Source organism: Oncorhynchus clarkii, chromosome 12 (assembly GCF_045791955.1).
Source record: "Oncorhynchus clarkii lewisi isolate Uvic-CL-2024 chromosome 12, UVic_Ocla_1.0, whole genome shotgun sequence".
NCBI lineage: Eukaryota > Metazoa > Chordata > Actinopteri > Salmoniformes > Salmonidae > Oncorhynchus > Oncorhynchus clarkii.
Genome location: NC_092158.1, coordinates 63586392 through 63601244, shown reverse-complemented (window position 1 = coordinate 63601244; position 14853 = coordinate 63586392). Strand labels below are relative to the sequence as shown.

Sequence of the window (14853 nt, the reverse complement as noted above, 5' to 3'; positions counted from 1 at the left end):
AGTGACTTTATCCCAGTCCTCAGCAGTCCAATCCCTGTACCTATTGCAGAATATCAGTCTGCCCCTGATGTTTTTTCCTGGAGAGAAGTGTCTTCTTTGCTGCCCTTTTTATGAATGAGTAGATGTGTTCAAATTTTTGACCGGTCCTGTACATTTCATTAATAGGATTCTAATAAGTTAAAATATCACATTTGGGATCAAGCTAATGATTATTTCCAGTTACCTCAGCATGTATTAAGTCCTCTTAGCTCATTTTAGAAGTGCTGTTCTCTACCTTGACACTTGTCTCATGGAACGATCAAGTTTTCACCAAATGTTTTGAGTCATAATCTCAATTGCAATATCTAGCTCCAGGATTATGACAGATTTGCTCATACCTGATGGATAACTGCACTTAACTCCATTATGTGCACCTCACAGAGTTAAACTACTACATTCTCCACTAAATAAATAAAATACTCCAAAAGTAATTAGCATATCCCCATTAAAATAATGAGGATTAACTCTATAATAATCTCCTACTCTAGCGGAACCAGTTTCACGCCATAAATATGTACATTAACCTCTTATGGGGGTTTCACTCTCATATTACAGTTGTTTTTTTTGTTTTTTTTAGTAACCTCTTTCGCCCCACTACTACTATCAACTGTAATCACAATTCATCATATCTCACTTCTAACAGACAGGTTATCTTATTACAGGGGCCGGAGCACTGCAGGCGGCTTTTCCGATTGGCTGCTGAGAAGCACCAGAACCTCTACCGATTGGCCATGACAGGGTCCGGCATTGACAGGCACCTCTTCTGCCTGTACGTGGTGTCTAAATACCTGGGGGTGGAGTCACCGTTCCTAACAGAGGTAGGTGCTAACCTGCTAGCAAGAACAGTATCCCCCTTCCCGGCACGCCCCCATTTTCTGTAAACAAATCGGCACACAAAGATGCAATTCGTTAACTTCAGTAGCAGTGCGTGGCTACATTTACTGTTGAAGTAAAATACCCTTTATTATGAAGCCCTAATTGGCATTTTAAGAATTTCCACCCATGGGGAAATGTTTTGAGCAGGGTCCCCAAAGAATTGGCCTATGATAAACGCATTTCATGCAATTTATACATCATTTACATGGCATAAGACATTATTAGCAGAATCTTTTTTAATGCTACACAAATGAACAAACTGAGTGGCTACTCTGACACTGACAAACGGAGATCAATAAAAACGACCTGGTCTTGAATGCAAACAATAGCCCAGGCCAGGCCAATGAAGAGGCGCACAGAGAGTACAATATTAGGATACAGCCTTATTCTAAAGTGGATTAAATTGTTTTTTTCCCCCTCATCAATCTATATACAATGCCCCATAACGACAAAGCAAAAACAGTTTTAGAATTTTTTTTGCAAATGTATTAAAAGTACAAAACGTATCACATGTACATAAGTATTCAGGCCCTTTACTCAGTACTTAAAATCACCTTTGGCAGTGATTACAGCCTCGAGTCTTCTTGGGTATGACGCTACAAGCTTGGAAAACCTGTATTTGGGGAATTTCTCCCATTCCTCTATGCAGATCCTTTCAAACTCTGTCAGGTTGGATTGGGAGCATTGCTACACAGCTATTTTCAGGTCTCCCCAGAGATGTTTGATTGGGTTCAAGTCCAGGTTCTGGCTGGGCCACTCAAGGACATTCAGAGACTTGTCCCAAAGCCACTCCTGCGTTGTCTTGGCTGTGTGCTTAGGGTCCTTGTTCTGTTAGAAGGTGAACCTTCACCCCAGTCTGAGGTCCTGAACCCTCTGGAGCAGCTTTTCATCAAGGATCTCTCTGTATTTTACTGAAAAACATCCACACAGTTATGATGCTGCCAGCACCATGTTTCACTGTAAGGATGGTGGCAGGTTTCCTCCAGACGTGACGCTTGGCATTCAGGCGAAATAGTTCAATCTTTCTCATGGTCTAAGAGTCCTTTAGGTGCATTTTTTCAAACTCCAAGCAGGCTGTCATGTGCCTTTTACTGAGGAATGGCTTCCGTCTGGCCACTCTACCATAAAGGCCTGATTGGTGGAGTGCTGCAGAGATGGTTGTCCTTCTGGAAGGTTCTCCCCCCCATCGCTCTGTCAGAGTGACCGTTGTGTTCTTGGTCACCTCACTGACCAAGGCCCTTCTCCCCCGATTGCTCGGTTTGGCCGGGCAGCCAGCTCTATGAAGAGTCTTGGTGGTTCTAAACTTCTTCCATTTAAGAATGATGGAGGCCACTGTGTTGTTGGGGACCTTCAATGTTGCAGAAATGTTTTGGTACCCTTCCCCAGATCTGTGCCTTGACACAATCCTGTCTCAGAACTCGATGGACAATTCCTTCGACCTCATAGCTTGGTTTTTGCTCTGACATGCACTGTCAACTGTGGGACCTTATATAGACAGGTGTGTGCCTTTCCAAATCATGTCCAATCAATTGAATTTACAACAAGTGAACTCCAATCAAGTTCTGGAAACGTCTCAAGGATGATCAATGGAAACGGGATGCACCTGAGCTCAATTTTGAGTCTCATAGCAAACGGTCTGAATACTTATGTAAATTTCTAATATTTTATTTGTAATGCATTTGCTAAAATTTCTAAACCTGATTTTCGCTTTGTCATTATGGGGTATTGTGTGTGATTGATGAGGAAAACAATGAATTTAATCAATTTTAGAACATGGCTGTAACATAATATAACCTGGAAAAAGTGAAGGGGTCTGAATACTTTCCGATTCCAGTAGGCTACTAAGGAAACTTTCCAGTAGCACTGACTCACCCAATGATGAAGATGAAGGCTACTCACCGGTGATGGCTCTGCGCTCGGCGTGGCAATAGTCTATCTCAAGATATGCTACTTTGAAAAACAGTGCTGCTATTTGCTCAAAATTTGAAGTTTTTGAGAAACAAATATATAATTCTATTGGTTCCACAGACAAATTATGTTTCTCTTTTCAGCAGTAGGCATTTACTTTCCAAAATGTGTTTTTTCCACATTGTAATTGGAAGTTTGAGAAAGGTAAACTTGACAGCTCCAAACAACCATAGAAATATAATCCATAGATGGCAGTTCCCATTCAATTCAGGACTGGCTAGTGTATTGCTAGTGTACCCTTGAGCTTAACAGTCAAATTGCCAAGTAAAGAGGTTCCTTAACTTCAGCCCCTGTAAGCCCCTGCATTAATCAGGCCCTGGTGTTTGTGTGTCAGGCTCTGTTAATATCCTGTAGCGTCTGAAATAAGATAGCAGGTTCAATTCCCGGACCACCCATACTTAAAAAATCAAATAAAATGTATACACGCATGACTGTAAGCCGCTTTGGTTAAAAGCGTCTGCTAGGGCGCCGACAACACCTAGATCCTTCTGTGTGTCTGTCCATCTAGGTGCTGTCAGAGCCCTGGCGCCTCTCCACCAGTCAGACTCCGGTTCAGCAGTTGGAGCTGTTTGACATGAAGAACCACCCAGACTTTATATCTCTGGGGGGAGGCTTTGGCCCTGTGAGTAAACACACACCACGACGCACACACACACACACACACACACTCACACACACCTCTACCCAGACTTCAACTACCTGGGGAAGCTTTGGCCCTGTGAGTACACACACCACGACACACACACACACACACACACACCTCTACCCAGACTTCAACTACCTGGGGAAGCTTTGGCCCTGTGAGTAAACACACACCACGACACACACACACACTCACACACACCTCTACCCAGACTTCAACTACCTGGGGAAGCTTTGGCCCTGTGTGTACACACACCCCTACGCAGACACACACACACTCACACACACCTCTACCCAGACTTCAACTACCTGGGGAAGCTTTGGCCCTGTGAGTACACACACACCACGACACACACACACACACACACACACACCTCTACCCAGACTTCAACTACCTGGGGAAGCTTTGGCCCTGTGAGTACACACACACCACGACACACACACACACACACACACACACACACACCTCTACCCAGACTTCAACTACCTGGGGAAGCTTTGGCCCTGTGAGTACACACACACCACGACACACACACACACACACACACACACCTCTACCCAGACTTCAACTACCTGGGGAAGCTTTGGCCCTGTGAGTACACACACCACGACACACACACACACACACACACACCTCTACCCAGACTTCAACTACCTGGGGAAGCTTTGGCCCTGTAAGTAATCACACCCCTACGCAGACACACACACACTCACACACACCTCTACCCAGACTTCAACTACCTGGGGAAGCTTTGGCCCTGTGAGTACACACACCCCTACGCAGACACACACACACTCACACACACCTCTACCCAGACTTCAACTACCTGGGGAAGCTTTGGCCCTGTGAGTAATCACACCCCTACGCAGACACACACACCCTTTTGCTACTTTTCCCACTTCTTACCTCTGTTCCAGGTGGCAGACGATGGCTACGGAGTGTCGTACATTATCGTAGGAGAGGACATGATCAACTACCATGTATCCTGCAAGCACTCCTTCTCTGAGACGGTTAGTGTGTGTTATACACTCACATGTATTGGTGACAGATGTTAACGTGCATATAGCAAATGGAAACGTTGACAAGCGGTACATTTTTGTCTCTCTTTTAAACCGACACAAATCATGCATGGCCAGCTGAACATTATGAATGTGCCCTTTTAAAGACCCCCTCCCCCCTCTCATCTCCCTTTCTCTGTCTACTGTATCTATCCCTCCCTCCCTTCTATGTGTACAAGTCTTTAACCCCCACTCCCAATAAGTAAAGCCACATTGAAATATGTCTCTCTCTCTCTCTCTCTCCATATTTTTCCATCATATTTCTCCCCAGAAATAAACCAAGTCAAATCATTGTATCTCCTATTTCTCTCTCTCAGGACTCACACCGGTTCGGGGCCCAGATCAGTCGGGCTCTATTGGACATCCTCTCTGTGCTTACCCCAGCTAAGACGGAGAACTTACAGGCCCAGGATAAGAAACAGCAGTGAACACTTACAGGGAAAGAAGGGACTATGGAGTGGGATGGGGGTAGGGGTTTGCTTTGTTTTTTGATAGTGGGATAATATTATATTGAGCGTGGTTGTGTATAAAGAAAGCCCTAAGAGATTCGGTGTGATGGAGGGAGAGAGAGTTGAAGAGATGGAGAAGTGCAATAGGAAGCAAGGGAACTAACAAGGATGAGGCAGAGAGCTAGGGAAGAAGGGATGGGGAAGTGAGAGAAAAATCTCCACAAAAAGAGAAGGGAATTAGTGGAGGTTATCCCCACATAGGTCAAAGGTAGGCAATAACTTTTTTTTCTTGTTTTTCTTTCTTTGTGAACCCACCATTATGGCTTTCTTTTCTATTTTATCATCTTGATTGTGAACTACTGTTGGAAAGAGTTGTAATGTTTGATTGAAAAGTCCTTTTAAGTTGGCCTCAAAAAAGACTTCCCTAGTTAAAAATACATCTATAGGAGAAGCAGTGGAAGTTTAAAGAAGCGGGACTGACTTGTAATTTTGGTTTAACTCTGTTCTCACGTGAATGTAGATCACTAACGGAATGGGTCGGCTGCAGTGAACATCAATCATTAGGATAAGATATCAGGGGCAGGGTTGGGGTCTATTCCATTTCAATCGATTCAGGAAGTAAATTCAAATTCAGTGATTTAAAAACAATTGAATTCGATTTTTCAATGATTTCTCAATACATAAGAGAAGGAGAAACAGTTATTGAATAAAATGTTCTGTTTTTCTATTTGAATAAAAAATCACTTTTGAATTTACTTTATTAAAATGTAATTGATCCAAACCCTGTCCAGGATATTTTTTGGCTAGGGATCATCTCCAGGGCTCATATTCATAAAGCATCTCAGATTAGGAGTGTTGATGTCGGAACATTTGAGCTTTTTTAGATCCTAATTAATAAGAGTATATGGACAGGGATGGATCCTAGATCAGCACAGCTACTCTGAGATGCTTTTTGATTACGGTAGAGATTCATTTTTGTTTTGAAACAGCCTCACCAGTAGAAATCCAGTTTTTTGTTTTTGGTTGAAAGACAATGGCCAGAGCCTACCTTTTGTTTCAGGGCTGGGTTTTATGTCAATGTTACCAGCAAGGCATTGTTAATTCATCAGAAGCCACTGCAAAGTTATTCTTCTTCGCGATTGGATCATTTGTAAAGGTTTACTTATTTTTTTGATAGTCTGTATTAAAAGTATATATATATATATATATATATATATATATATATATATATATATATATATATATATATATATATATATATATATATATATAAAATGGTATAAATGCATGATATGATGGCGTTTTGCAAACCCGCTTCTCCCCCGTTTCTGAATGGTTTTGACAACTAAAGTTTTTGCTTCACTACAGGCTCCACTGTTTTGATTGGTGGAAGGTTAGCTAGAAACCAGAAGTGTCTATTCAATGAAAAGGCACCAGCGAAAGAAAATGTAAAGGAATTTATAGTTCATGTAAGTAAAGTCATTGTAGCCTATCATTTCAATTCCCCTGTGAGAACCATAAGAAGGGACTTGGCTTTGCTGTACCCCAGCCAAAACCTGCCAGCAGCCTGCCTACTGTACCAAAGGTTGCACGACAATGTCGAAAACGCATATCAGCAGTCGTTATAAATATTACAGGAGCTTCATATTATTCTCTGTAATTATTTTTATGGTGGAGTCAAGGCCATCATTTGTGGAAGATGCCAAAACTTTGGAGATAACGATAGATGGCGGTGTCAAAGATGGGCCAGTGTTTTCCGTCTGTGGCGGAGCTTTCCCTGAATCAATGCTTATGACAAATCCAGCTCCAGAACCAGCCATAGATCTACAGTAGCTGGCTACTGGTGTAGTTAAAAAATAAAAACGCAACGAGTAACATTAACTAGCAAGATAAGGTTAGCAAGATGACTAGCTAGTTAATGTTAGCAAGACAGACTGCTGTCAGTGCCCTATTTGTTGATGATTACGTCAAAATAGTGGCGGCAACTTCCTTTGGGGGGGGGGGGTCCTTTAAGTTCCCCAGAATGGGATCATCTATAGCAGAGAGGAAGAGGCGAAGCACAACGTTTCACTGACGCCAAAATCTTTCCAAAACAAGCCAATGCATTTCTATGGGCTTATTTTGTCCCTACGCTTGTCGCCTGCCTTCCCGCCTTTGGGACATGAGTATCTCATCATTATCTATACATCTCTATCTGTAGGTGCCCACTCCAGCCGACCCAGCAGCACTAGTTCAATGTATATGTCAGTGTTTCTCAATCCTGGTTCTGGGGACCCAAAACGGGTGCAAAAAAAGTGTTCTTGCCCTGGCGCTAACACACCTGATTCATCCCTTGATGATTCGTTGAGTCAAGTGTGTTGGTGCTAGGACAAAGAAACTAAACGTTTCCCAATCTCCAGGACTAGGATTCGGAAACTATGTGTTGCTCAGAACCTAGGTGGATGGAACCTAATCCATGTTTACCTGTTTTGTTTGTTGTATGTGTAGTGAGTAGGATGCTCATATTATTGGTGGTCATTTTGCATATTAAGAATTATTTAAATGTAAACGTGACTGTGAAAATGCCTTTAACCAATTGTAATGGTAGTATGAATGGAATACTTTTCATGGCCTAGTAGGTACTGTTTGTGACAAAGTTGACAAGGTTGACTGCTGTCTTGGCTGGTGATTAAGAAAATCCATAAATTATTGATTGGAAGGCAATTTCAGTTCAGGAGAAGGGCTGAGTTTCAAGTCTTTGATTGGAGCAATGCCCGATCAGGGCTATTCAATGTTGGTCCTGGCAATGTTGGTCCTGGAGGGCCAAATCACTTCTGGGTTTCATCTTATCTTTCTAATCAGGGACCGATTCAGACCTGGGACACCAGGTGAGTGCAATAAAAACCAGAAGCATTTTGGTCCACCAGGACCGGAATTGAACAGCCCAGTGGCCTAGTTGAGTGAATGGTCTATGTTTACCAGCCAGATATAGGCCTGAATCAATTCCCTTGAATTGACAGCAATCACCGGTGGTGATATTGTTGGAGGAATTGACCCTAATCTTTGCAGGTAAAAAAGAAAGAGAACCATGTGCACACTATTGTGTCTAGAGCCAGGTGCTGGTTCTGGCAGTAGCAGTGGTGTGTCCAAAAACACTGCAGGCACATGTAGTCAATAAAAAAAATATATGGATCAACATGTTGCCATTCTGCCTATAAACAACAATGCAACAAATGAGTTGTGTGTGTGTGTGTGTGTGTGTGTGTGTGTGTGTCATTGAGCATGCATGAGCTACCATGGACACAGCTGCTCCAACCTAAAATGATTTTGAAGTGATTTGGGTAGATGCTGTGATATCAAAGAGCACCCATGCAGCTCCACTCCAAATCTTCCTCTACTATGTGAAGATCTTTAACTTCTGTCACCAGTGAAGTTGCTCCCCAGACAGATGACATAATCCATAGTCGATAGGGATTATTTTGTATTTTTTTAGGAATTGGGTTATAACAATGGAATACAAAATACATGAGCGTATTTGTACTGCAAATGAATCATTTCCATTCAAAGACATTCATATTTCATCATAATTCCGTTTGGTTTTCATGCATTATGCACCCCTGCGGAAACTGTTACTAACCCAATCGACGCCTCCATGTGTAGGCTTTGAGTGTCCACAGTGTAAAGGGAATCTTATTTTCCGGCTCTGAATTACAGCCACCTGCACTCACCACAAAAGACCTGAACTGCGATTCCGAGAATGGCATTTAAAACAGGCATTTTTAGATTATTATGTCAACTAGTTGATTTATATGCGGGGAGGTTCGAAATGTCTGCGTCAATTTATAACGCTGGATTAGAACTCCAATAACATCATATTCCTTCCGCGATATGTGAATGTATCCTAGTAGAGCCATAAAGGGTCGTTGAGGTCTCAATGCAGACAGCCCGGGGGTCATAACAAGTCCCCAGAATGTCCAAGTGGTACATGGACCTTTTTTTTCACATTAAGGGAGAAGAGGGGGGCCGGGGTGGCAGTTTAAACTACAAAAGCGCCATAGTCTACAAAAGTGAAAGTAATGTCAAAAGGCACGCTTGCACAACGTCCAGAGCAGACACTAAAAGGTAAGGTGTTGCTGATTTTCGATCTATTTCTGTTTTCCCATGCCAATGTCTTTGTAATTGCTATAGGCTTGTTAATAATAACATTTCTACACATAACCTCTATGTAATAGTTTTTATACCACGGGTAGGCATTTGGGCAACTAGATTCAGACGCAGGTCGGTTTTTGTTTGAGTGAATGGTCGGGGGGCTGGAACGTAATTATCATTTATAGGTAGTTCTACACTGCAAACTGCCCATCTAGGCGCCAAAAGGGATTGTATTTGAAAAGAACAACAATTTCATACCTTGATTACATTGAGACACGACCACGTCTATTTTTATTCGTGGGAATACTTGGGAACAGATTTCATAAATTAAACACGTTTTTTGGGGGGGGGTAAATTCCCATGTATGGAATGATGTGAAAATGTTGCTTTAGATAGCCAATGCACCCACTCTGGGATTGGCACATGCACTCTAGCCAACACCTAGCAGATACATCCAACTGTGACAGTGTGGGAGGAGAGAGAGAGAGGGATCCAATCAATCAGAATAAACCAAATTAAAACACAGTCAAAACAAAACTGCATTGCTTATTGGGAAGCACAAGCACAAAGCAAAATGCAGTGCTATCTGGCTCTAAATCACCGTGGCTAAATATTTGACCATGGTCACTGATCAAAACCTTGGAAAAACCTTGATGAAGTACAGGCTCAGTGAGCACAGCCTTGCCATTGAGAAGGGTAGACACAGGAAAATCTGTCTCCCTGTAGAGGATAGGCTGTGCAACCACTGCGCAACAGCAGAACCTGAGACGGAGCTGCATTTCCTGACAAAATGTCAGAAATATAAAACAATTAGTGTAATTTTCCCAAATTTGAAACCCTTATTCAAGGTTTCAAAGACCTCTCTGATGAGGATAGGCTACCCGTTCTGTTGGGGGAGGACACAGAGAGCTGTGGGTTGGCAGCGCACTACATTGCTGCCTGCCATAAGTTGAGGGACAGTGTCTGACAGACCAATAAACCTGCACATGTACTCTACTGTATGCGTATTGTTATTGTTGAATGTATGGTTATTTTGACCCTTGGTTATTGTTGTTACTGTTGTCCCGTTGACAAATTTGATTCTCATTTTTATATTGTAATTATCCAAAATAAACTCTGGCAATATGTACATTGTTACATGAGAGAGAGAGAGAAAAATGGGTGGTTGACAAGGCATCTCATCTCTATAGTGTTCTACGCTGTGGATAGTCTTTGTGATGCTAGCTGCCTTGTCTAGTCAGCCTAGTGGTATGTATAATTCATGCACCGTTACCTCTGCTGCTAATGCAAAAACAAAGAAACGAATGACACAAGAATCACATTAGCATAAAAAACAAACACATACACACAAACTCACTGTTGTACACATGCACATAAACAAGCGTTCATGCATACATGCAGATAAACTATTCTCTTGTCTCTTCTTTTTGTCAGAAACAACACACACACACACTCTCTCTGATGTGTATGCAGATACAGTACATTTTAAACTTCACAAAATTATCTGAACACTGACGGCCTACCCCGGCCAAACCCGGACACCGCTGGGCCAATTGTGCCCCGCCCAAAGGGACTCCCTATCGCGGCCAGCTGTGATACAGCCTGGAATCGCTAAAAAATGTATCTCACTCAGGGTCGCAATTTACTGTTGAGTTAGAATAATAGAATACACAAGGTGTAATTTCGAAATTTGGTTATCACTCAATTAGCCAATGTCATCAAAAACATTTTTATTGGTAAATTTGCAGGCATGGTCGAATTACCATGATCATCAGTTATCATATGAAAAACAGAAAGCTTTTGCCTCCATCCGATGGCAATATGTGTAGAATTGCAGGATATTAGCTGTAAAACTGCACATTTAGACCTATTTCATCTGTACCCTAAACTGCATGCTTTCCCGAGTCACAGTGGGAGGAACCGAGGTAAAGACAGATTCAGGTTGGATATTAAACGGATATTCGCCTGTAGATTTCATTACGTCCACCAAGAGCAGTTAGGGACCGTCAACATAGTGACAAATCTAATTGTTTGAATTTCAATAGCTTTTTAACCATTACTCCTAAAACTTTTAAAACAGGTTCTAGCTAACCTGATGGCTTAGACACACATTGCACACGCTTTCTTGGTTGATTTATATCTTTCACTAATTTAAATGACCTACTAACATTTTTGAATTTCAATAGCTCCTTGGTCATGTGACCTACTGACTTCAAACAAGGTTCAGAATGAACACTCAGTGGGCCTACACATTGCACACCCTTTAGTTTGCCCATTTTCATCTCACTCAATTTGACATGAATTTAATGTTTTTCACTGTTTCCAATTTCAAAATCTCCTTGGTCATGAGACCTACTGACCTCAAAATGTTCTGAATGTACACTCAGTGGGCCTATACATTGCACACCTTTTATTTTGTACATTTTCATATCACACGTTTTTACATCCACTTTTTAAAACTTTCTAATTTCAATAGCTCCTTGGTCATGTGGTCTACGAGACTCAAACGCGGTTCAGAATGTACACTGACTACCCTTCTACAGTGGGGCAAAGAAGTATTTAGTCAGCCACCAATTGTGCAAGTTCTCCCACTTAAAAAGATGAGAGAGGCCTGTAATTTTCACCATAGATACACTTCAACTATGACAGACAAAATGAGAAAAAAAATCCAGAAAATCACATTGTAGGAATTTTTAATGAATTTATTTGCAAATTATGGTGGAAACTATGGCCAAGACCAAAGAGCTGTCAAAGGACACCAGAAACAAAATTGTAGACCTGCCCCAGGCTGGGAAGACTGAATCTGCAATAGATAAGCAGCTTGGTTTGAAGAAATCAACTGTGGGAGCAATTATTAGGAAATGGAAGACATACAAGACCACTGATAATCTCCCTCGATCTGGGGCTCCACGCAAGATCTCACCCCGTGGGGTCAAAATGATCACAAGAACGGTGAGCAAAAATCCCAGCACCACATGGGGGGACCTAGTGAATGACCTGCAGAGAGCTGGGACCAAAGTAACAAAGCCTACCATCAGTAACACACTACGCTGCCAGGGACTCAAATCCTGCAGTGCTAGACGTATCCCCCTGCTTAAGCCAGTACATGTCCAGGCCCGTCTGAAGTTTGCTAGAGAGCATTTGGATGATCCAGAAGAAGATTGGGAGAATGTCATATGGTCAGATGAAGCCAAAATATAACCTTTTGGTAAAAACTCAACTCGTCGTGTTTGGAGGACAAAGAATGCTGAGTTGCATCCAAAGAACACCATACCTACTGTGAAGCATGGGGGTGGAAACATCATGCTTTGGGGCTGTTTTTCTGCAAAGGGACCAGGACGACTGATCCGTGTAAAGGAAAGAATGAATGGGGCCATGTATCGTGAGATTTTGAGTGAAAACCTCCTTCCATCAGCAAGGGCATTGAAGATGAAACGTGGCTGGGTCTTTCAGCATGACAATGATCCCAAACACACCGACCGGGCAATGAAGGAGTGGCTTCATAAGAAGCATTTCAAGGTCCTGGAGTGGCCTAGCCAGTCTCCAGATCTCAACCCATAGAAAATCTTTGGAGGGAGTTGAAAGTCCGTGTTGCCCAGCAACAGCCGCAAAACATCACTGCTCTAGAGGAGATCTGCATGGAGGAATGGGCCAAAATACCAGCAACAGTGTGTGAAAACCTTGTGAAGACTTACAGAAAACGTTTGACCTCTGTCATTGCCAACAAAGGGTATATAACAAAGTATTGAGATAAACTTTTGTTATTGACCAAATACTTATTTTCCACCATAATTTGCAAATAAATTCATTAAACATCCTACAATGTGATTTTCTGGATTTTGTTTTCTCATTTTGTCTGTCATAGTTGAAGTGTACCTAGGATGGAAATTACAGGCCTCTCTCATCTTTTTAAGTGGGAGAACTTGCACAATTGGTGGCTGACTAAGTACTTTTTTGCCCCACTGTATAATGGCACCCTTTATTTGTCCATTTTCATCTCATGCAATTGTACATGAATTTTCAATGTTTTTCAATGTTTCTCATTTAAATAGCTCCTTGGTCATGTGACCTACTGACCTCAAACAAGGTTCAGAATGTTTACTGACTACCCTTCTATATTGCACACCCTTTTGTTTGCCCATTTTCATCTCACACATTTTTACATTGTTTAAATTTTATTTAAAATGTCAATATCTCCGTGGTCATGTGAACTACTGGACTCAAGCTATTTTCAGAATGTCCACGGACTGGTGGAGACAGCGCCACGAGGCATCCAGTGCGGTAACGCGACCGATCCCGGAGAAGCTGGCGGGAGCCCCGAGGAGAGTTCTCTTTTCTTTGTGAAGGGCAGTGCGCCCTGGAATGGGTTCGCCCCTAGAGAGGGGCTCAAGCCCTGGAAAGCGTTGCGGTGGCACATCAGAGTCACAATTGGCCTAGCGTCGTCCGGGTTAGGGAGGGATTGGTCGGTAGGGATCTCCTTGTCTCATCGCGCACCAGCGACTCCTGTGGCGGGCCGGGCGCAGTGCGCGCTAGCCAAGGGTGCCAGGTGCATGGTGTAGCATCCGACACATTGGTGCGGCTGGCTTCCGGGTTGGATGCGCGCTGTGTTAAGAAGCAGTACAGCTGGTTGGGTTGTGTATCGGAGGACGCATGACATTCAGCCTTCGTCTCTCCCGAGCCCGTACGGGAGTTGTAGCAATGAGACAAGATAGTAGCTACTACAACAATTGGATACCACGAAATTGGGGAGAAAAAGGGGTAAATTTTTTTTTTAAAAAAACAAAAAACAATGTAGATAAGGGAAGTTGGCAAAAAAGATCTGTAACTTCGGGATAAGGATTGGCTCTAAGAGCTGTGTCAGTCGGTCTGGGGTGCGAAGTGAGGCTGGGCTCGAGCCGCGGCTGGGGGAGCAGTCGCCCTCCTCTCGCCACCATTGGAAGTCTGTTGTGTAGCCCATCTCACAGTCTCTCATGGTCTCGCAAGGTGCTGCGTGCGTGCGGGGGTTCATCGGGGTGGACCGGTGAGTGGTTGGGTCCGGCGGTTGGCGGTGGCAACTCTGGACGCGCGCCGGGCCCTTCTCGCAGATCTCCCCAGCTACGGCGCTCACAATGTGTGGGGAGGTCTCCTCTACTTTCACTAGAATTTTTTATTTAATTGATTTATTTGTTTAACCATGTAGGCTAGTTGAGAACAAGTTCTCATTTGCAACTGCGACCTGGCCAAGATAAAGCAAAGCAGTTCGACACATACAACAACACAGAGTTACACATGGAATGAACAAAACATACAGTCAATAATACAGTAGAACGAAAGAAAACAGTCTATATACAGTGAGTGCAAATAAGGTCAAATAAGGGAGTTAAGGCAATAAATAGGCCATGGTGGCGAAGTAATTACAAATGGCAATTAAACACTGGAATGGTAGATGTGCAAAAGATGGATGTGCAAGTAGAGATACTGTGGTGCAAAAGGAGGTAAATAAATAAATACAGTATTGGAATGCAGTAGATAGATGGGCTGTATACAGATGGGCCATGAACAGGTGCAGTGATCTGTGAGCTGCTCTGACAGCTGGTTCTTAAAGCTAGTGAGGGAGATGGGAATCTCCAACTTCAGTGATTTTTGCAGTTCTTTCCAGTCAGTGGCAGCAACTTGAGGCAGAGACTAAACCCATTGTCCGAGCAGTGATAGG

At 42.9% G+C, this 14853-nt stretch overlaps 2 protein-coding genes across 3 annotated transcripts in view; both read left to right on the top strand.

The window, feature by feature from the left end:
• The window catches only part of LOC139420946 (carnitine palmitoyltransferase 1A2b), a 45162-nt gene extending 38949 nt beyond the window's left edge, over positions 1-6213 (top strand). For both annotated transcript variants that reach the window (XM_071171376.1, XM_071171375.1), the window contains exons 15-18: positions 702-857; positions 3392-3505; positions 4444-4536; positions 4902-6213. In XM_071171376.1, the coding sequence (XP_071027477.1) occupies positions 702-857; positions 3392-3505; positions 4444-4536; positions 4902-5012 (474 nt within the window). In that variant the 3' untranslated portion in view covers positions 5013-6213. The remainder of the gene's footprint in view (positions 1-701; positions 858-3391; positions 3506-4443; positions 4537-4901) is intronic.
• A 2880-nt stretch (positions 6214-9093) lies between these two features.
• The window catches only part of LOC139420947 (uncharacterized), a 35608-nt gene continuing 29848 nt past the window's right edge, over positions 9094-14853 (top strand). Inside the window, exon 1 of the mRNA XM_071171377.1 lies at positions 9094-9134. The gene's annotated coding sequence lies outside the window, so the exon portion shown is untranslated. The remainder of the gene's footprint in view (positions 9135-14853) is intronic.